This window comes from Saimiri boliviensis, chromosome 18, assembly GCF_048565385.1.
Source record: "Saimiri boliviensis isolate mSaiBol1 chromosome 18, mSaiBol1.pri, whole genome shotgun sequence".
NCBI classification, from domain to species: domain Eukaryota; kingdom Metazoa; phylum Chordata; class Mammalia; order Primates; family Cebidae; genus Saimiri; species Saimiri boliviensis.
The window spans coordinates 11,481,247-11,505,396 of NC_133466.1; the positions used below are offsets into that span (position 1 = coordinate 11,481,247).

General features: G+C 38.4%; 2 protein-coding genes across 2 annotated transcripts in view; both read right to left on the reverse strand.

The window, feature by feature from the left end:
- Positions 1-24,150, reverse strand: part of MRPS6 (mitochondrial ribosomal protein S6) — a 67,348-nt gene that overhangs the window by 34,722 nt on the left and 8,476 nt on the right. The window lies entirely within an intron of this gene.
- The window catches only part of SLC5A3 (solute carrier family 5 member 3), a 32,401-nt gene continuing 8,476 nt past the window's right edge, over positions 226-24,150 (reverse strand). The window contains exon 2 of the mRNA XM_074389312.1: positions 226-11,876. Within this exon, the coding sequence (XP_074245413.1) occupies positions 9,392-11,548 (2,157 nt within the window). The 5' untranslated portion in view covers positions 11,549-11,876 and the 3' untranslated portion in view covers positions 226-9,391. The remainder of the gene's footprint in view (positions 11,877-24,150) is intronic.

The window sequence follows — 24,150 nt, forward strand, 5'->3', positions numbered from 1 at the left end:
GAGTATTATAATTTACTCAATGTTTTAAATACAATCCTATTCTCAGTCAATACCTGGGAGTCAGTGTTTACAAACATTGTAAGTGACAAAACTTGGTAGGGGAAACTCACTAGAAACCATTCATGGGCCAGGAGCAAAGGAAACTGAAGTACAAATTCTTCAACTCTGAGGCCCAGAACACTAAATTGTGGAGGTATTCATACTGAAAATACTTAGTCACAGAAATATACATTTTTCATTTTATTCAAAGTTGGTACAGAATTGCTAACATTTCCATAAAATAATTACTATACTTCAGTTACAGGACAAAATACCACAGAAAGGAATGTACTTTGCAAGAAATGTAGTTCATCTTAAGTTTCCAAATACTTTTGAAGGCTAATGCAGCAGCTGGCAAAATAACACACAGTACACAAAGAACAGTGTATTTTACAGAGTCAGTAATGAAAACTGACAGCTCTTTAGCAGATATGCTTCATTTTTTTCATTTTTTAAACAATAACACTTTCAAAAACACATAAAACCAAGATTATACATGTTTACAATTTTTAAAAATCAGATTGTACACAGTAGGTTAGAATAAACAAGTTAGAATTGTCATGAATGATTTTAACACTCTTAAATCTACAATTTCAACTGTACTCCTTTCGATATAGAAATAACTTGCTTTATACCAAATTCTACTTTCTGCTTGCAACTAAAACATTGTACAATGAGATGGATCCAATCCGTCAAACCTTAAAATTAAAAAAGCTGTGGACAACAGAGGGTAAACTGGAAATCCATTAACAATTCAAAAAACTCACTGATAAAATTAATATTCATCAACTTCATTTGTAATCACATTTGGTCTACAATGCCTAACTAAAATGACACATGTACACAATACACACTCCCAGTGTATTAACTGGTCTGTTACAAAAAAGTCTGAACAAAGCAACGTAAGCAGGACACTGGGAAGAACATTTTTCAATGTAGACATCTTTTAAAAATCCATTAATACTTACATATCAAAATTACTAGATAAAAGCAGCAGCACTCTGCTGACATTTGGCTTAAAAATAAATGAATGAATGAAGCAATTTCACAGGATACTATTAGAAAAAGAATTGGTTTTCTTCTTGAAGAAGACTACTAACTTTTGCACAGCAACTATTTTTGATAACCATCTTATCAAAAAGAAAAAAAAAGCACTGAGAAGTATAACACAGTTCATACGTGATTGCCAACATGGGTCTGGACAAAAGAAAATGGTATGTCCAAGCAAAGAATGGGTAAATCCCTGCTCTATTTCTGAACTCTGCTGGCAATCTATAAACTGAAACAGTTAACAGTGGGGGAAAGCAGGGAACAAATTCCATACCATCATCTGACACTAACGGAGTATGGCATTATTAAAAAAAATAAAGCTTTTGCATTTTAATAACCCCACAGAAAAGTCTATGAGCAAAAGACTTGATCTGTTTGCCACTCAAAAGTTAGAGATCTCACAGTGAAATCAGAAAACTCTAATTATACATATTTACACTGCTAGGACTACTTTTCACCTAGGCTAATTAAAGCAGTTTTCCATGAAATTATAAATGAAAGGCATTTCTGCCAAAGAAATCTCCAAAAGCATTCTTTTGTACAGTTCTTACAAATGATTTTAAATTTAAAAACATGTAAAGGTACAGAACACATAATATGCAGGATTAACAGGTTATAATATAGCTTTGCATTATCACATGTTGCTAAGCCAAGGATGTTCCTCAAACTTCTTTTTCCTGCATTTCTGGTACTCTTCTTACCCTCATCACCCCAGGCCTGAGGTTTGATATTCTCAAATAATGTTGTAGGCTCACACCTGGCTAGCTTTTTGCTGGCAGGAATAATCTCTCCCTCAAAGTGTTCAGGTTAACTCTTCTAAAACATCTCATACTAGTCTACACTAGATACAGTCTTCCTTCTAGATACATTAGAGTTGACCAGGTCTCTCCCTAAAAAGATAATTATATCAAATAGAAAAGAGTAGAAACAAAGGTAGTCACTTCTCTCCCATTCTGAGAATTACATCTTTTGACACATGGGCAAAATTTAAGACAAACACATTCATTCATTCTTGATAAGCTACTCAGAGATGAAGTGAGGAGTTGGAAAAGGGCAATACTGAGTAGAACACACATTTTCTTCTGCACACATTCACAGATTTCATCTCATCTAGACTAGAAGAGGGTTCATGGGACAGGTAAAACAATCTTCTCCATCCCATTGTGAAAAGCAAAGTAGCTCCTGTGGCAGATGTGCTTCAGAATTAGTCTCATGTTCAGAACACTCAGATCAAATTCTCCTTTATTAAAATGAAGCACAGTCAAGTATATGAAAAAAATAAAGGTAACTTCCTATCTCACATACAAACCTACACACACAAAAATCAAAGACAAGTAGTATTTGCCCTTTTAAAGTATGACTTTCTGCATGTTTGCGGGGGGCACTGTTGATGAGCAGTAATATTTCTTAAAAGATTTAAGATTTTTTTAAAAACTCCAATGACACTATAGCTTAAAGCAAAAATGTGTCACCTGCTCCACACACCAAAAACCTAGACATCCGTCCCTGCTTCTCTAGTTCCAAGTTGCAGTAAAAAGCCCTCCAATCCCACTTTAGCTAGTACCCCCCAAATATAATTTTGGCATTCTTTACATTTATTTTCTCTTCCTCCATCATTGTGGCACAAACTTACTGAGATTATTCCCTTGGATCCCTTACCACTTAGGACCAATAACTTAGATACCGCATTGTCTTGGGCTTATCAACACTGTAGCCCTCATAGCAACTCTGAGACAAATACCTGGTGGACTTTATGACTGGCACTTGTGGGATACTCAGCATACTATTAGTCTTGTGCTTTCTACGTGTGGATACACTGATGTGTGAACACGATTTTGTGCTTTCTATGGACTTTAGCCTTTTCTCTATCATGGAATATAAACTGCTGTCACATACCTGTTCTCAGATATACCTAACAAACCTACAACAGAAAAACAACAAAATTAAGATCACCGAACATAAGTAACTTTTAATTTTTAATTATGGATATAAAAGAAACAAATAAATAACATTCAGGCTGCAACACAAATAAAGAACTACCTGGTTTCACTGAACCTAAATAAAGGCTGCACATAAAGTATGCAAATATAATGGGTATGGTTTGTTTTTTACTTCCTTCACTAGTTACGACAAAATTTAAGAGGAGTAGGAAATATTTCTGTTAAGAACGGAAAGGTGCAAACTAGCAGAGTCAATACTGGTAACCAGAAGGCACTCATCCAAACACATAAATTTCAAAAGCTGGTTTATATTATGGAATACCATCTATACTGGCCTTTGCCAGTTTGAGATTTCTACAATAGCAATAAGCCTCATTTCTATTTCCAATTATAACAAAAAAATGAGTTACTAACCAACATTCCACTTATAGAAGTCTAGGCTACGTTGATAAATTGACTACTCTATTAAAGAGCACTAAAAAGTAAACACTCCCTTATCCAGCAGCACTAGGGAACAAGGTGAATTTACCAAGATAAATTAGGCTGGGGATACCTACTGCCAACTTGTGCTATTGCTGAATTCACTGTAATATGTATGTATTTCCCTTATTAATAGAGTTCTGAACCTAAACCACCTAGAAGTGAGGGGAAGATCTTCATTATCAGGGGCAACAATTACGTTACAGTGCTTTTCTGTGTTATAGAGCAAAACCACTGTTCCTACACTATGAAGAATCTGAGACCACCGTGCTTTGTCTTGATTTGCTCTTCAGGTGCTTACTTTACATAAAGTTGTTACATAAAATAAGATTATTGGTTTACGTCAACAGCCTCAGATTATGTATGGTAGTGCCCTAAAAAGTGAAATGTACAAGATCAGCAATGATACAGATACACCAGGCTGTTTTGTTTATTTCTGAGTGAAAGACTATATGCCAATGGTTAGGGTTGTTGGTTACCAGATAAATTAGGTGCTTACCCCAAAACAAAAAGACAAATCCCTCTTTTTACAAAGAAGTTTAGATGGAAACAAACACAAATTACATCAATTCTCACAACATTCCTTTAAAGGTGAATTAGTAATTTAAAACCTTATTCCCAGCATTGGAGAGAGAGAAGTTTAAATTAAATAACATTTATATGACTACTAAGTGAATAATGGTGTGGGACTCATCACTGGCAAAGCCTGTTAATTACTTTGAACCTTTAACTAAATTCTCTTCTAGGAGTCAAAGTAGCTAAAGTATTCCAACAGAGGACAGAGTCTGACAAAAACATTCCACGTTAAGCGACCTTAATGGAAGAAAAAGATTCACAGCCCCAAGTTAACCAAGTCTAGCAATCAAAAGATTACTTTTTCACAATCCAGCCTCGTATCTTCCAGTACAAAATGGTTCCTCTATATGCCAACTAATTCCAAATTTTTACAGCAAAAAATATGCCTTTTGGCATAACAACTCCACTGTTTCTCCACACTCTGACACCATCATTTCAAAGGAGCTCACATAAATGTTCACTACTGCTCTCTCCCTAATTTTTGAAAAAGGAGTTTTGAGAATAAAATACTGATGAACTATTAGTGTTTATTATTAGCCAACACAAAGTGTGAGAACATCATTCTTGAGAATTAATATTTTAAGCTAACAGAAATTCAGTATACTTAAAATATAACTCTATTTAATGGATTATTATTTGGATCTAAAAGTCCTCAATACTGGGGCAAAAAGGCACTATGCCTGAAAGTGAACTAAGCTGACAAAATCAAAATTTGCACTTGCTAAGTGTTGAAAAGACTAGTTGTAGAACTGACACAGCAATGTGAAGAAAGACAGAGAGGAAAACCAGTCTCTCTGAACCGTAAGCAGGCATATGCACATATAGAAATACATCCTACTGGAAGTCTCCTTGGGCTATTACAAACACTTCAATGGCTTCAGCAACCTAGCACCTGGCTAATGCAAAATTTTACAAATACTGCAGCTTCAAAACATTTTTCTACTAAATTATCCCTAATGTGTTAATAAATTTTGTACTTTACAATGCTTAACATCAAACCAGGTTTAACAAGCTGACACTTACTTATTAGTCCCTTAATTTATGTGGGGAGGAGTTTAAAGTAGCTGAAAACCAAGGTGCTTCAAAGTTCTAGAATCCAACGAAAATGATTCTACTTCTGCAGATCTTAAGCTAATATTTGTTGTCTTTTACCGATGTGCTAATGTCTGTGTCACCCAGGTACTTATCTCACTTAATCATCTTTCTGATTTCTTAGGAAAATTTTGTCCTGGCAAGTGTCTGTAGTCACATCATTGAACAGGAATGGTCTTGTATACTCTCTCTATCCAAACCGAGGAAATAGTGAGGTGTCCTCATCAGCGAACCATGTGATCCCTTTCCAGTCATCATGCTTCTGATGAAAACGAGCCAGAGGAGTCAACGTAAGGCAACCCCATAAGCTTTAACACTGTCAAGTAGGCACAGGGAAGACCCAATCTTTGAGTGGCAAATAATTGGGGAGCTAATAAGCCAAAGTATTTGGTGGTAAAGAATTAAAATAACCCATAGGCTACACCAACTGATATTCAAGGTCAGAGGGGAAGATCACGTGCCCACGATAGAGAAAATAAGCCATGGGCTGCGAATACAGACACACTGGAACTGCCCTGACAAGACTTAAACCCTTGGTAAGCCTCAGGTTACAGAAGTGCTTAACAATCTTCTCAACTCATTTTTTGTTTGTTTTGTTTTTTGTTTCTGTTTTTGAGATGGAGTCTTGCTCTGTTACCCAGGCTGAAGCGCAGTGGTGTACAATCTTAGCTCACTGCAACCTCTGCTTCCCAGATTCAAGCAATTCTGCCTCAGCCTCCCGAGTAGCTGGGATTACAGGCAAACGTTACCACGCCTGGCTAATTTTTGTATTTTTACTAGAGATGGGGTTTCACCATGTTGATCAGGCTGGTCTCAAACTCCTGATCTCAGGTGATCCACTCGCCTCAACCTCCCAAAGTGCTGAGATTACAGGTGTGAGCCACCGCACCAGGCCTCAACTCAGTTCTTAAAAAGTGAAGTTTCAAAGAGTGGTGAGTCCCAGCTAATTTCTTGAGGTACTATCCCTAAGAGCTATGGTTACATGACCCTGGCCAGCCTCTTTGTGCCAAAAGACAATGGATCCTTTGAGCTAAGTGAAAAGGAAACCCTAGGAGATCAGATCTATTGAATTTAGGCCAAAGGACACAGCACCACTGCTATTGCTTGATGCTTCTCTAACCTAAAGACAAAACATAATTACCCCCAGGAAAGTATAGCTGGGGAAGAAATTGACTCAACTGTTTACTTTCTGGGGGTAGCAGGACAGAATATTCTGAAAGATGACCAGGGAAATTGGAGGTCCCACTAATCAATCAGCATACCAAATGTAATACGCTCTTCTCATCAGATCATGAGACTAATTTTAATTGCCGGAGAAGACAAAAAAATCTAAGAACTGGGGATACCATTAACACCTGGTAAGACGTATTTTTCTCTACCTTCCAAGACCAGTGTCCTCATCTCATTTTGACTTTTAGCTATTCTAGTCAGTATCAATCTTCAATTCTGAACCTTAGCTTGAACTAATATAAAAATATGCACATGTTAATATCTAAAAACCAATGTCATTTAGGACCCATTTAGTCAGTGTAAAGTATGAACATTTTGCTAGCTTAAGACAGTCCATGTTTCATTCCAGCAACAATCATTCTAATGAAATCTAGACTGAAGACCAGTCCCTGAATGAAGCTGCAATCAGCAATTCACATACTTACTCGAGCACATTATCTATTACTGGGAAGCAGTAAGAAAGACAAGCTTCAGGGACTTTCGTCTAAATAAAGTGATGTTTATACTGGCAAGAATAAACAATTCTAATGAATATGCTAATAGTCATTCCTTATTTACAGACTTTAGTACTCTAAACTTGACCTACTGCTATATACACACAGACACAAGATGACGTACCTTATATATCTTACTAAGACAAGAGCAGAGAGAAGGTAGAGGGACCCTAATTCTCCAAACTACTAGAACTCAATGTTAAATAAAAGGAGGAAAAAAAAAATCACAAACACTTCCTAGTCATTTATGCTGGATATGGAAGAGATAGAAAGGCTGCCTGGCCAATATGTCAATTATCACTGCCAAATTACACAGCAGTGTGGTTCAAAGAAAATTTTAGTTCTTATAACTTAATGGCAATTTGAAAAAGCCAAACACCAAAAGATTGTCTCAAGGAAAGATCAGTTCCTTTCAGAAAACAGTACAAAACACTGACAATCATTTGTCCAGACACATCTGAACAAACCATGAGTCCAGATTTGGAGACCTGATTTCTGTTCTTCCCAAATAAGACTTTATAACTTTGGACATGTCACAGCCTCAACCTCCAAACAAGGGAAGGATGATCTCTATTTGGCCCCCAAATTATAAACCTCAAGAATAAAACTGAGAAAAAAATTCTACAAGGCACTCTAAGCTCTTCAGAAATACATGCTATTCATACATAAATTATTTTTTCATTCATAAACTCAGTCCATCAGAAAGCCTCCTGATGATGGGAAGACACTACACTACCTGATAATTTCTAAAATTAACTTTGGACTAATCAAGTCCATCATAATGAAACTACTTTACAGACTACAAAAAAATTCAAATCAAGACTGAGTTGTGATTCAAAATCTACAAAAGTATTTATAAAAGTAACTTCCCTAAATACAAGCCTAGTAAAATCATGCAATCTAAAAAGTATCAGAGATTAAAGAAAGTCAAAGAAAGTACATACATAATTTGCTTCTTTCATCTTTCATGGAGGACAAAGGACAGTGTTGAGCACACAAGGACACAGAAGTACATAATCTGTAGAGCTTTTCTCTAACATCTTTTGTACTCTGTACCCAGTACGGAGAAATAGCCTGTGAAAAAGATTCCCACCCACAGATGTTGCAACTGGGTGCCAAGCCACATCAAGTTAGAATTCCATAATTACATAGTCCTATAATGCCCTCCACAAGACACACTACTAATCCCAAAAGTTCTTGTTCAGCACCTCTCAAACATGCTATCCATCCTACGGAAAGACTATACTGACAACCTATCAACAGCGAAGTATGCACTGAGTTTTCTGTTACTGATGGCCAGCTTGCATTGAAACATCCTCATGCTCTAAGTTACTGTAACAAAAATGAAGAGGCTGTGTGCAGATGGCAAGTCTTTTGAGGAAAAAAAAAAAAAATCAAGGAAAAACGTTATCAAGGATGAAATAAGATAACAGAATTAAATGTTCCCTCTAAAAATTCAACCTTGATATATCAACTAGAACAATCCAGCACACAAAGGCAGCGTCAATTTTTCTTCAGGTTTCTGGACATATCTTCCAACTGGATCCACCAAGGAAGGCATATGGCTAATATAATTTTTCCAAATAACAAGAACAAAGCTAGAAAATTAGCAGAATATATAAGGAATCATCTGTTTAGCATAAGTTAGTCAAACACTGCTTGGGGGCTGGTCATTTCCAAACTATATGAACGACCTTAATCTGATCAATAAATATGGGGATCATCAGCAACATTTACTTCATTTTCTCCCCCATAATTATTTAACAATACAATCATGGCATGTAACTTTACAGGCAGACTTGTTGCTCATTTCAGTATGGTTCACTTAAATTTCAAGTTAAAAAAAAAAAAAAAAGGAACCAGAACAATGTTTTTCCTTAATATTCCATATACTTGTGGTACAAAAATACCCAGAGAAAAACATTCTTTCTTTTGGCAACCAGAATCCATAGGCTCATGCTAACAAAATGAACCTGGCAAATAAACTTGTCCTGAAACAAGTATCACACAAGCACATTAGATTTTCAGTACATAACTGATTGTACAATGTCTAAGAAATCAGTTTTTTTAAATGGTAGGGATTATAGAGACAGAAAAATTTTTTAGAAATGAGCAAATCTTCCACTTCAGGGTAAGGTCTGCCAAGAGTTGGCAGTGCAGACAGTATACCTTAATTCATGGTAACTTAACATATACTCTGCTCTAAGTGCTCTGTGAGAATAATTGGTCTCTCCTTACTTTGGTATGTAAAATTTAAAACCACATTTGCACAATTCAGTCTGTTAGGTTTTGCTTCATTTAAGTTGAAGATTTACTTTCATCTATCTCTGGGAAAATAAAGTCCTGTAAATAGATGATTTTCTGCTAAGTAAAATTTGGCTAAAACCTACAGCGTAAACAATGCCTGAGAGATGCAACAGTTACATAACTTTTTTTCCCCAAAGACCAGTCGGTATTGTCTTAAGTTAGTGTCTCACCATATCCATAAGTTCATAAGGAGAAATAAACAAACATGAAAATTCCAAGTGAACACACAGCAAAAAGTCCAATATTTAGTATTAGTTTAACTTGCCGAGTCTCTTCCAGCATCTGTAAACAAACAGCCTCCTCCTCCATCAGGTCTCTGAGACTCCGCTTGCTGAGGTTCTTACTTTTAAAGCCACAAAACCAGTCTATGAACTTCCAGTACCGACCTCCATCCTCCGTTTCCTTCTTTCTCTCTTTCTCACCCATGAGAGCTGCTTGCCCATTGGAGTAAGCGTCAACTGGTGTTTCTGCCTCTGAATGACCTAAGGAAGCCACTGGGTTGCCCTCCTCTCTGCAGGTTACCAAAAGATTAACATCTTCAGGCTGAAGGCCCTTAATGCTGTCTTCAGATTTCCCATTAGGAATGATGTGGTTGATGGCCTCATTATTCTCACTGCATCTCAGAATGCTCTTTTCTTGCATTTTATATGGTTCCTCTTTCGGGGAGCAGCTCTCCTTCACCACAAGGTTCTTCTTAGACCAAAAGGTGGTGGTACGAATCTGTTCCTTTGTGGGAGGTGGCGTGAGAAGGCTCACAATTACAGTAATGAGTCCCGTGACCCAAAACAATACTGTGGCCACATACATATAATGGATGTCTTTGATGAAACCTGGCCTGTTATCAGGTTGGTCACACTCTGGGGCACGGTAGGCAAAGGCCAGTATCAAACGGATTGCTCCAAGAACAAAGCCAGCCATTCCACCATAGAAAGCCCCTTGTTCATTGCAGCGCTTCCAGAAAATTGCCAGAAGGAACAGGGCTGCCACTGGGGGTGTCAGGTAATCTGCTACCTCCTGAATATAAAGGTACATCTGGCCTCCTTGCATCTCCACGATGATTGGCACCCATGCTATGCTGATCACCACCATAAATGCCACAAATACCCTCCCCACAATCATTAACTCCCGGGAGCTTGCGCTCTTGCGGATAAGTTTGTACACATCGAGGGTGAATATGGTACTGGCACTGTTAAAGATAGAGTCCAAGTCACTCATCAGAGCTGCAATCATCACTGCCATCATTAAGCCCCGAAGGCCCACAGGAACCAGCTTCATTACCAGGCGTGGGTAAGCAATATTGGAGCAACCAGCTCTGCTTCCACACACTAGCATGCAGTGCTCTGGATTGATGCAAGCTATATCATCAGCAAACAGTATCCTGGAAATCATTCCTGGAACAACTATGATAAACATTGGCAGAAGCTTTAAGAAGCCAGCCATAAGAGTGGAGCCTTTGGCATGAGCAATGTTTTTGGCTGCAAGGACCCTCTGCACGATGACTTGGTCAGCACACCAGTACCATACCGAGGCTGGGGTCTGCCCCAGAATGAATCCAGGCCAAGGAACATCTTCATCTGTTGGATCTCGCAGCATTTTCAGGGCTTCTTTCTTAGGGTGGACATTACAAGAATTTGTGTTGGAAAGGTTGTATGTCAACAAGATGGAAGTGACGTTGGGTGAGGCCAACATGTACCTTCTCTTAACTTCCTCAAACCCGCCAATCTCCATTATGCTAATAATCATAAGTGTAAGTGCCCCAACGATCATGAGCAGAGCCTGTAGAGTGTCTGTGTAGATCACTGCAACAAGGCCTCCGGTGACAGTCAGCAAAGCAGTCATGCCAATGAGCAGGATGACAGACACATAAAGATTCCAACCCAAAGACTCCTGGATAAAGAGGGCACCTGAATACAGATCCACTGAGAGCTTGGTGAAAATATAGAGAATCAGAGACAAGGCTGCAAAATAGACCTGAATCCTATGACCACCAAATCGCTTGGACAAGTATTCAGGCATGGTATATACCCCTGACCGGATGTAAATTGGGATGAAAACCCATCCCAGAAGTTGTAAAAGCAGTAAGGCATTGAATTCCCATGCGCCCACTGCAAATCCACTTGCAGCTCCAGATCCTGCCAGCCCAATGAAGTGCTCACTCCCAATATTGCTCACAAACAGAGAGGCACCGATTGCTACCCAGGTCATAGAGCGCCCCGCCAGGAAGTATCCACTCACGGTGCTTCTATTAGATTTCCACATGGCAAAAAAACCAATGCACATGACCAGGATAAAATACAGGGCCACTATGGCAATGTCTGCTGTGTCCAGTACAGCTCTCATTCTGGTAACTTGTGAATAATAGCGTCCAATGACAGAAGTGTCCAACTTTATTTTTAGTAACCCCAGCCAAGTCTGTAAACCATACGTGAACTGGACTATACAGAGCAACACAGCAGGTCAAAGTCTTTGTCCTTTGGTTTGCTGTCTTGATGGTGGTGGTTGTGATAAACTTTGAAGAAGACAGTTTAAATTTTCCGCTTCTTAATTGGGATTGAGAACTTAGCTCGTACTCTTAATCCACTCTCCACAAGACCATCAGCATTTACTCAGGTGCTGGAGGAGAAATTCTGAGTTGCAGCTAAGTCTAGTGAAGCCTACTGTACCAACCCTGCAAGGCAGCAAAGACAAAAGACAAAGATTGAATTAGAGGAGGGTCTCACCACGTGATGAGGAAACTTTCAGTCTAGCAATCACGGCGCAACAAGACATTCTTTATAAAAAGAAAAAAAACTTTTAAAATACACTTCAGTTCCACGGGAAAGAGCAATCTATATGATCACAGCTGATACTTCCGTCAGTGAGAATATTAATCATTTCGAACTAAGGACAAAAACTCATCAACCTCATAACAAAGCGGCCTAACTTAAGCGCTTAACTAACTGCCTACTACAGCATTGCCCTTTCTTGTCTTACTGTGGTAGTCTCATATTGGAACAGGTATTAAGATCTTAAAGCACCCGAAAGGGGAGAAAATACTAATTATATTCATAATAAAGGACACAAAAATGAATCTTAAAATACTATGAACCCTAACAGAGTTTGGGGCTAACCTTATGACTAGTTAGGGTCCTGGATGGAATAGGCAGGTGGTGTTTACCAGATGTTATCATCTGCCTCAGAAAATTTAAATACAGAAAATCAAGTACTGCCTACTCCCTGGAAATACATTGTTATAAAGCTTCTTAAATGTCTGTAAATGGATATGGCTGTCATACGGTAACCTAGAACTTGTGAGACACCCACTGCCCTAATGGGAAACAAGACATTCCACACAAAACCAGAAACATCCAACTTACAAAACAACTTGAAAATTGTATTATTTCTGCTAGTTAGAAGATGCTGCAAGAAGATAAAAAGAAAATTTTAGAAGAGGTATTTCCTTCTCTTCCTTTTCGGCAGGCAGTATTTCCAAGAGAATCTCTGAGAAGATAAAGGCACTGACTAAAGGTTTGATTTTATTGAGTATGTTTTCCTTTTAATGCTTTTTGTTGAAGGGTATAGAAAGCAGAGAAAAGAGGGAGGAGGAGAAAAGTTTTCTGAAGACTAAAAAATGATTATTATGTCCACCAAACCTCAACAAAACAGATATTTGTTGACCATTAGATAAATCTTCAGTAAGACCATCAGGAATTTTTCAGTTCTGGATTAAGACAACCACTCTGCAAAACAGACATTTAAATTTATCTAAAATTAAATTTATTAATTTGATGGCTTTTCTCCTGAAAAAAGAGACAAATTCTGAATATTCGAAGTTAATTGTAATTGTAGCTGACAGACCAATAGGAAAACACATTTTTATTCAATCTAATGCCCTCCAAATATGAACTTCTAAATGATTTCTCCTTTTGCAATAAGGCAACCTCAGAGCAGAATGCTTTTCCATACTTTCTCCGAGGCATTTTCCTTTTGAGTCCTATAAATGATACTAAAGCCACCTCTTCTCAAAACTGTTCAAAACAGACCACAGTATTAAAAACTTTAACACACTTCTCACTGTCAAAAGGAGCTAGATATAACACCTGGAGACTACTGCCCTACAAAATTAGGTTCTTAGGGCTAATGCAGAAAAAACTGCCTCAACAGGAATGTCTCAACCCCATCTGTATGCCTTTTTAAAGCATTAAGCACTACAATAATCGTGCTATGAAAAGTGATTTAAATCCTTTCTAAGTCTCAAAGGCTGGCATAAATAAAATTGTCAGAGAAAAGCGCAAAAAAAAACTCAAAAGTTGAAATGTATTATCACTTCATACATGTCAAATCCTGAAGCTGATCATATTTCTATGACCACCTTCCCCACCCCCAAACACTGTCAAGTTTTTGAACACTGTGACATTATGAAGAATCATCTAAATTTTTAATAAAATTTAATCAGATGATTAGTAAACATTATTTAAAAGGGTACCTTTAAATGTTTCTGCATAAGGGAAGCTCATCAATTACAATGAAAACTGCTGTTTGCAGTTATGAAACCCTGCCTTCAGGGCTCTCTCTGCTACCCAACATCCAAGTCATCCTCTGGCCACTTGTTTCAATTTTCAGGAGGCTAGCTGGCTGATCGAGTATCACTCTTCCCAATGGCAGCAGCAACCATGTGCTTTCCAAAGAAGGGAGAGAAAAACACAGTGGGTATTTCTGGTTTTATCTGGGGGCAGGGGGGAATAGGGTAGGGTATACGTCACAGTAGCTGCTGCAGCTTGTATGGTCAGAGAACAAAGTGCTCAAAAAGAAAACAATTCTTTTGTTTTTGTCAATTCTGATGTATGCAAGGTAGATATAGAAGCTATCTGCTGCCTGGTGAATGCTCAAACTGCATCAAGTTCTCATGCTGGCCCTAACTCCTAACTTCTCTAGTAAACTCGCTCTGCCCACAGGAGAGGCAGCAGAGTAGCCAAACACTAGCTCAAGGCTGAATTCTTAACTCTCCTCCTAGGTTTCCTTAGATCCTTCAAAGCCACTGGGGACAGTTCCCTTCTCACTGGATACCATACCAGTCTGTGGGTAGGTTTTTAGATTTTTTCCAATTTAAAGAAAATACATCCATAGACCAGCACCTGGTAAAGACTGGAAAAGGAAAAACAAAACCAAACACAGGTCAATTTAGTTTGCAGAAATATGTAAAATACTATAATGCAATATAGCTAAATTTTACATTCTAGTCATAGAGCCTTGAATTGCAGTCTTTCAAGAGATAAACTATATGTGCCTTCAAAATGGTTCCAAATAAAATATACAGTAAGTTATGTATGTTTTCCTTCCTTTTAAAGAAGTGAACATTTCTTCAACAAAATACAATGAGCACTGGGTTCCAGGGTTCCCTTATTTTTACAAGAATATACATGGAAGAATCTCCAGCTAACATGAGGTTTTTTAACTTGGATTTTTATATTTATATATGTCTTTTGTCACACACAGTTCACCATTCAGGCAAACCTCTCAAGTAAAAATTTTGAGACAGTAAAATAGGCATAGTCATGAAAAGTATGTAGACGGGTTCCTTGGTACTACTTTTTTTTCCCTTAAAAAACTTTTGTAATGGGAGTAATACTAGTAGAACGCAAAAGAAACAGTCCTCTGTTGGTGATGGACGTATCTGGCCAAACCTCGGACACAAAGGTGCTTTGAGACAGAAACGGTTCCCCCTCTTCCCAAAAGCAAAGGCATCCTTCTCGGAAAGTGCTTTATTGTTTTGCACAGAATTAGAATTCAATTTTGGTTCTATTCCATTTATCTGGATAAATTAAACTGCAATTGAAGAATTAATCCAAATAGAGAAATGTAAATATAAATATTTGCTGCATCTGACCAAATGAGAGAAAAACGGTAAGACCAAATTTAAATAAGCACTCCTTAAGGTAATATAACCATGTTGACCAAAATGTAATTAGTTATAATGACCGGATTTCTCCTGTACTATCTGGATAACCAAATAATTTATCTTCCAAACCAGAAAATTATTCTGGAACAATAATTCTGTAAACTGCAGGATATACGGGCACTCTATCAAAAAAAAAAAAAAATCACCTGTCATATGCCATAAAAACCAAACAAGGAACAAGGAAAATGATCTCCTAAACTCAGTCAAGTCGTAAGTTCAATGACACACGGAGGCCTGCAAAGGGTGGTATACAATAACCTTAAATGTGACCAATCACCTCTTTAGCTTTGGAGTCTTATTTATAAACCACCCACTCAAGGTACAATATGAGAGGCCTAGCCCAGCACTCTGTCAATGGTAGGCTTGAAGAGCCCTGCTCATCCTCTGATCCAAATGAATAATCTTCACTTAACTAGCTAATAATTTAAGAGTTACAGAACACAGAGACACCTCTGAAAACCTAATTACCTGAATTACAATCACGTTTGTGTAACCTACCCAAAAAAAAAGGGCATACCTAAGCTTGTTTTCTCCCCACCCCAGCAGACAGATTTCATAATCTGTAAGATCACGGTACAGAAGAAAACAGCACAGCTTTGAAGGGCTGGTTTCCATGCTCTGTCACTTCCTAACTGTAGGATCTCAGGCAACAACTTCATTCCGAAGAGCCTCAACATGTCTCAACTGTCTGGCTTTTAAAATGAAACCAAGTCTCTCCTTCTGGTTTAATAAGGAATAAGTAACACAGAGAAAACCAGTATTGCCTAGTACAATATGAAGGTGGTTCAGTAAACATTAGTTTACTCCCTACAACCTGAATATACTAGAAGTGATACTGGTTCCTTTCAAACTGTCAACTATGTGCAAGGCATATTAGAATCTTCACAAGTTATTTATATAGAAGAATTAGATAAAATAATGCATTAAAGATGCAGTTCTTTCCAACATTTTAGACTCCCAACTACCTCATCAACTATTACCTCCTACTTAAAGTAAAATACAAAAAGAAAAAGTTTACATAAAATTCTTAAGACTTTTCGTACATGCTTTCACTTTTGTCACCTTGAGTCAAGGTCTAGGGAAGCAAATTCCAGTGGCGGATAGACTACCAGTACTTAGAGCAAAGTGTATGTGTATTCACACAGGACTGTCCTCAACCCCTGCTGACCTAAAAAATGTGGAGCAAGGATACAGTAGTGGTTCATCAATGACACATAGAGCAAAGCAGGTTTCTCTAATATAACTGACATGAACTCCAGCCAGTTTTAAAATGTAAGTGGAGCTAAGGACAACACTATGGATTAACTATCCCTAATTCAAAAATCTGAAGTCTGAAATGCTCCTCCCAAATTCTAAATTTTTTGAGCACTGATATGATGCTCAAGGGAAATGCTCATGGGAGCATTTTGGATTTGGGATTTTCAGATTTGGGATGCTCAGCCACTAAGTACTATTCAACATCCCAAAATCCAAAACACTCTGGTCCCAAGCATTTCAGATAAGGGATATTCAACCTTACTGTTTTAATCGTCCCTAAAATATAAAGAATTGTACCATACTGTTTTAATTGTCCCTAAAATATAAACAATTTGCCCTTAAATCTTTTGACAAAACATTCCTATTAAACTTGCACCCTTCGAGTTTTTAAAAGTTATCATATGAAGCCCTGATTGGCCTCGAATAGTGCTCACGCTGTATTCTGACAGCGAAGTGGAGGCAGAATAGAGAGGGATTGTGGCTCTCCTCCCAACCCTCTACCACCAGAACAGCTCTACTTTTATCAGTTTCTCCTGGGGCAGGAGCAGGAGGGGTTAAGAATGGATTTGGAATTTCCCAAGTAAACCATTTCCTCAACATTTTATTCACCTAGAAAAGCTCATAAACCACCGGATTAACTTCATCCATATACACTCCACCCAAGATATATTCATTTTATTCATTTTAACCTGATTCTATCAATAAGTTTGGCTCATCATGAATTTTTTTTTAAAGAAATTTCAGAGAAATAAGACCTAGATATGGCAGTTGGGGAGGAAAGAACAACTATTAAACTACTACTGGTTTTAACATTTCTGTGAATACTAGATCACATTTGGAATTTTGCTAAAGATAAATGAAAACGTGAAACAACAGGCTGGGAGCGGTGGCTCACACCTGTAATCCCTGCACTTTGGGAGGCCAAAGCGGGTGGATCACTTGAGGCCAGGAGTTCCAGACCAGCCTGTCTAACGTGGCAAAACCCCATCTCAACAACAACAATAAAAACCCCACAACAATCAGCTGGGTGTGATAGCATGCACCTGAAATCCCAGCTACACAGGAGGCTGTGTTGAGAGGATTGCTTGAACCCAGAGAGGCGGAGGCTGCAGTGAGCCAAGATCACGACACTGCACTCCAGCCTGGGTGACAGAGTGAGACTATCTCGAAAAGAAAATATGAAATAACAGAGCAGCAGTGCCTATTACCATGTAATCACAACCAAACATTTGTGTAACTCAATGAGAATTCAAGAGGCTTAACAAAACCTGCTTGTAGAAGATTGTTTATCAAAAATAAGTGAGTTATAAATAATGGAAATTAAAAAAAAAAAAAAATCTGACACTAACCTAAGTCCTAACACTATCTAGGTCTGTGTCTAGTTTTACATGCATTACTTAATGCTCATAACCATGAGATAAGTACAATTATTATTACTATTTTACGGATGAGAAAACTGAAGCCAAGGAGTTAGGTAGTATAAACTCACCCCAGGCCACAGCTGTCTGTTTTAAAGCAAGGACGTGCACTCACATCTATGTGCCTGAATAGCTTCTGCCCTTAATCACTATGCAATACTACCTTTGATGAAAAGGACATTTCTTTACTGACAGGCAGAAACACTAATGATACAGATAAAAGATCATTCATCATTCAAGATCACGCATGTTTAAAAAGTTGTGCTTGAAGAGAAAACCCAAGATGGTTGTGTAGCAACTGTTAACAAAATAAGACTGCAAACAGCACATAACATAAAAAGCAGTTGAAATTCTTTGTGTGATCATGTGAATGGATGTGTATGGAGAAAATGAAGAGATTAAAAGCAAAAAGTAGTCCCAGGCATAGACTTCACATACAGCAGCAAAGCCCTGATGAGCCAGCTGTTAATACCGAAACTTACCGATGTTCTTACCATCCAAGTTCAAGGCTTTCTGCCTTCATTCTTCTTATCAGTGTTAACTAGTCATTCCACCAAAGGGGGAAAAAATAGTAAGTCTTAAGGTCTATTCTATACTTGACCCAGTTACCACGGGCTGTATGATTCTATCTGAGCCAATCTTTAACAACTCCCACAACTTTAAAACATTAAAAGAATTAGCTGTACAATCTACAGATGCAAGGGTTCTCACAGTAAAATCTACAGACCACTGCTCTTAATGGATGAAGTGTTGTAGTTGCCTATCCTGTTGTTCAGGGTTACGAATAATTTGCCTTTGCCCATAAAACCTGTTCTACTCTCAGTCCTCCCCATCTCAGAATAGTAACTTCATCCTCACTATTGCTCAGTCCAAAAATTTTAGTCATCCTGACTGCTCACTTTCCCCCTCAACCCATATGCAATCAATCCATCAGCAAAGCCTGTTGGCTCTATTTAAAATACATGCAGAATCAAAGACAACTACTAGTACCTTGGTTCCAATCACCATCCCATCTCATCCCGATCACTGTCCTGGCCCCTTGTCTCCATGCTTTTGCCCTTGGCCCACTACAGGAAACTAACACAGCAAGCAGTCACCCCTTTCATCACAATGGACCAAACCAGCCTCTGGGACTGGCCATTCCCTATGCAGGCAACTTTATACCCCCAGATTTCCACAAAACTTGCCCTCCTCTGTGTCTTTGCACAAAAGTAACTTCCCTGACTATCTCAACGCCTCCTCTCCAGCCTTGTTATTTGTCCATAGTACTCAACACCTAATATGCTATAAAACTTATGTGTCTTCTGTTTTCTCACTACCATGTATGTAAACTCCATGAGGATAGAATCTTGTCTGTGTTGTTCTGATGTGTCCTAGCGTCCAGAACATCATCTTACACACTACAGGTGCCCAAATGTTTGTTAAATAAACAAGTCAAATAGTAACAACTAAGTTCTCCACCATCAGGACTGCTAAACTTCCAATATCCTTTATTACAATCAACAGTGGGTTTTTTAAAGCAACAAGAACTGCAGATTAAAGAGGCTTAAAGAGAAAAAGAGCCTCCACTTCCCCCGCCAGTGATCTGCAATCTTGAATAGCTCCAGTTGAGGGTGTGTGGAATGACAAGGCAAACTGAACTAGACAACTATGTGCATTCAGATAATCTCAGTGGGGCCGGGCGCGGTGGCTCACGCCTGTAATCCCAGCACTTTGGGAGGCAGAGACGGGTAGATCACAAGGTCAAGAGATAGAGACCATCCTGGCCAACATTGCGAAACCCCAGCTCTACTAAAAATACAAAACCTAGCTGGGTGTGGTGGTAAGCGCCTGCAGTCACAGCTACTCGGGAGGCTGAGGCAGGAGAATCACTTGAAGGCAGATGGCAGAGGTTGCAGTGAGCTGAGATTGTGCCACTGCACTCTGGCCTGGCAACAGAGCAAGACTCCACTCAAAAAAAAAAAAAACTCAGTGGACCACGACATAGTAAAAACCTGTATCTGGAGCCACCATCTCTCTCTCAACCTACCACCAGAGTGGCCCACTTCCGTTCACTGTGCTAACTCCATTGTGGAATGTGTTCCAGGTTTTACCGCTGCAATTGTCGACATCCACCACCTAGCGTTCAGTGGTTATGTGTAAATCATCCCTGTACGTGTTTGTCTGGCAACTGTTTCCACACAGCTGAAAGAGTAGGTCAGTGCTTGCAAATGACAATTCCCTTCAGCTCACTCAATACAAGCCCAAGCACCCTGATGTCAACTCATGAAGAACTCCCTCTTTCACCTCTCCGTTATACTTGCGTTCAGAGTTCCCACAAAACTAAGTTAACTTAGTAACTAGCATTTACCAAACACCATGCACCAAGCACCAAGCACCAAGCACTATTTTCACACTGTATGTTTGAGCTCATCTAATCCTCACAAAAACTCCAAGAGGCAGATATAATGATCCCCAACTTTCAAATAAGAAAACCGAAAGGATCACTAAGGGAATTCATGAACACCCTCTCTGAAATAAAGAAGAATGCATCCTTTAACAACACTTTTCAGGAAGACACACACACACACACACACACACACACACACACACACACACACACAAGAAATAAACACATGTCAGATAAAATCCAGCTGATGCAGATGGAATAATGCAGTAAGAAAAATCACCATTGGTGAGACCTGAAGTAATGCACCTAGGCTATGAGTACAGGTATGCTAAAGCCTTCAGGAGAATGGCTGCTGGAGGGCTTCGAAATGGACGGATGACACTGACAACATCTGTACCCACAGCAACAATTAATCTTCTCTCTAAAAAGCAGACATGTGCCCTCTTGATGTGATCTATCCCTCCCAAGACCACTTAAGTACTCTTACAAAACAAAACCTCAATCTAATTAAATTTCTACCTATGGGTCTACAGAAATTACCTGGAATAGAACATATAAAAACAGCAGAAGAGATCAGCCAAATCCAGAAAGGGAAAGAGTGGGGGAAGTTGTTACAGACTAACAGACTTAAGATCATTAAGTAAACATAACTTGTGGACCTTGTTTAGATTCAGAGTCAACCAAAACTCTAAGAGACACTTTAGACAATTCAGGGAATTTGAACATCAACATTAGATGTTCAGGAATTGTAGTTAGGTGTGATAAAGGCAGTACAGTTGTTTTTTAAAAGTCCTTATTTCTTACACACTAATTACTTACAGATGAAATGACATATCTACGTTTGCTTTAAAGTACTCCTGCAATAAACAATTCAGTCACTAACAGATGCTAAAACTAATGATTGATTGTTGGAGAACAAAATATTCAGTTTCAGGTCTGTTACTCCATAGATCACTTAATACAAAATGGAAATAGGGTACATTTACAATGGTGCATTCTGGTGAATGCCACATAACCAAATGATTGCTTAACAAAGTGGCATGCCTGCCAATGTGATGGACTGACATCCCTATGGAATATTCATTTGTCAACAATATCTAACTCTAATCATGAAAATGCAACTACAGACAACTCCAAAGTGAAGGATTATGCATAACAGTGGGCCTGGACTCCAAAGCTCTTCAAAGTGCCACTGATATTAACGACAAAGGCTTTGGAACTGTTCAAGGAGACTAAACAAGTAAATATATGATCCTTGACTGAATACTGAATTAAAACACTAAAAAGTATTACTGGAGAACAGTGTAAATTTCAATATGATTGAACATTTGGTGGTAGTATTGTATCAATGTCAATTTTGAAAGTGATGGCTATGTTGTGGTTAGGAAGAAAGCCCTCCTCATTCCTAAGAAAAATATGTCAAGATGTCTGCAACTCTCAAAATAATGAAGATTATCAAAAAGAAAACATGGCACATTCTAACAATTAGTGATCTAGCCAAAAATCATACAAGTGTTAAATGAACTGCTCTTACAGCTTGAATTTTTTTTAGTCATGATAGCCAAGGGAAATTAAAGAAAAAAAATTTAAGACAATAGAAGTGAGGAGACTGGAAATTAAGATTAACAGATGAAGCTGAGTGATGGGTACAATACGAAGTTTCATTAAACTACTGTATTTACCGTTATATAATGCCCAAGTCTGTGTTTTAATTCTTCAGTTTTCATTTGTAAAATGGAAATCTCTATCTAAACTTAAGATGGCTGAGGATTCAAGAGAATTATATATCTATATGTGTGTGTAATATGTATGTGTGTGTATATATATATCTTAAATACATATACACACCTACCCCTGCACCCCTACTTCAATCAATTGCTAAGGTTAGGCATTATTAACCAACTCATCTATCCTCCCTCAAAGGCTAGCAACTATAAAGTTTATAAACTATAAAGTTTATAAAGTTGCTGTAGAGGTAAAACATCCAACCAGGTCACAACTTTGTGGGGTTTTTTTTGTTGTTGTTCTCAGCCTACTTGGTTCCAATTTTATGTTCCTAGAAAAAAACTGTGTCTAGAAAGAACAGATACTAACAGTTTCTACTCAACTTTCCATGTGACTAAGGTAGATAACCTAGGCACAAGCATCTTCCTGTTAGACCATATTCTAATTCTCCAGGCCAAGTTATAATTAGAAGATTCAGAAATTGGGGTGTTTCCTCTGAAAGATACTTTAAGTTGGAAAACTTTGAAACCTTCTAATTTTCCCCTAGGTTTGGAGAATATAACGCTCAAGAAGTAAAAGCACAAATAGGATTAACTTTAACAGTATTTGGTGGGACTTGTAGAAATTATGTCCTGAATTAAACCTAAGAAATAAAAACAGAAGCATGGTATTCTAGATTATAAAGGCAGCTGGATTTTCCTCTTGTATTGCAAACATAGGACAAGTAGAGGTATACAGAAATTCAGAGAAATAGGATCACGTTTTCTTTGGATGCCAGATGATAGGAAATCTTGAAATTATCAGTAGTTTCCAATGAGTCCATCCTAATCAGATAAAATACCTAAAAAAAAGTTATTAGGAGGCTGGGCGTGGTGGCTCACACCTATAATCCCAGCACTTTGGGAGGCCGAGGCAGGTGGATCACTAGGTCAAGAGATCGAGACCATCCTGGTCAACAAGGTGAAACCCCATCTCTACTAAAAATACAAAAATTAGCTGGGCATGGTGGCGCGCCTGTAGTCCCCGCTACTTGGGAGGCTGAGGCAGGAGAATTGCTTGAACCCAGGAGGCGGAGGTTGCAGTGAGCTGAGATCGCGCCATTGCACTCCAGCCTGGATAACAAGAGCGAAACTCCGTATCAAAAAAAAAAAAAAAAAAACAAAGAAAGAAAAGAAAATGACATTAGGAAAAATATTTTCTCCAATCTTTTTACACACACAGAATTTGCAAAAACTCTTGGCCCTTAACTTAGTCCACACATGAGAATGGCATTCCCATGAAACCAATAGTGCTACCAAAGTCTTCCAGACTTATACTCCCTAATGGAAACTTAGTGTCTTAAAGCTTTAAGATACTATACTTCATACAATTGTTTTCTCATATGACTGTACACAAAACAGAAGGCAAGCAGTACACCAACAGAAGAATGGCAATCAAAACAACCCATGACTGGGTCATTTGCTTACTTAACAGCGTTAAAAAACAAAACCACACAGAGTATGGTGGCTCACACCTATAATCCCAGCACTCTGGGAGGCTAAGGCGGGTGGATCACCTGAGGTCAGGAGTTTGAGACTAGCCTGACCAACATGGTGAAACCCAGTCTCTCCAAAAAACACAAAAAATTAGCCGGACATGGTGGCAGGCACCTGTAATCCCATCTACTCAGGAGGCTGAGACAGGAGAATTGCTTGAATCTAGGAGGCAGAGATTGCAGTGAGCCAAGATCACACCACTGCACTCCAGAAAAACTCACACTCTTCAGTACCTTTCCTACAACATGCCTGACAAAGAGCCTGCTCTCAAATTTAGCTTTTCAACTGAGCAACAGAAATTCACCTTAAATCTGAATCAAACACCTAAGAGGTTAATACAATGGGTACAAACTAAATAGTACTAATACATGCTTAAAATAGGCAATCACTCAGATACTGAAAGAAAAAGTGGACTATGAATAGCACTCCCTGACAGTTTACAGTGCAACTCTGAAGCCTAAATCTACAGTTTAGCGTAAATGGACATATACAACCCAACGATCCAAAACTATAGATACTACTTTTAAGAACTGCCATCACTGAAATTAGTCCTATTGCAAACCAGTGACCAATTAACAAGGTGGGCTTTGTCAACATAAATGCTAAGAGGTTTACAGGCCACCTACAGCTAATTATCTGAATATCTGGATTACGAAATGAGCACCAACCCAACCCATAGA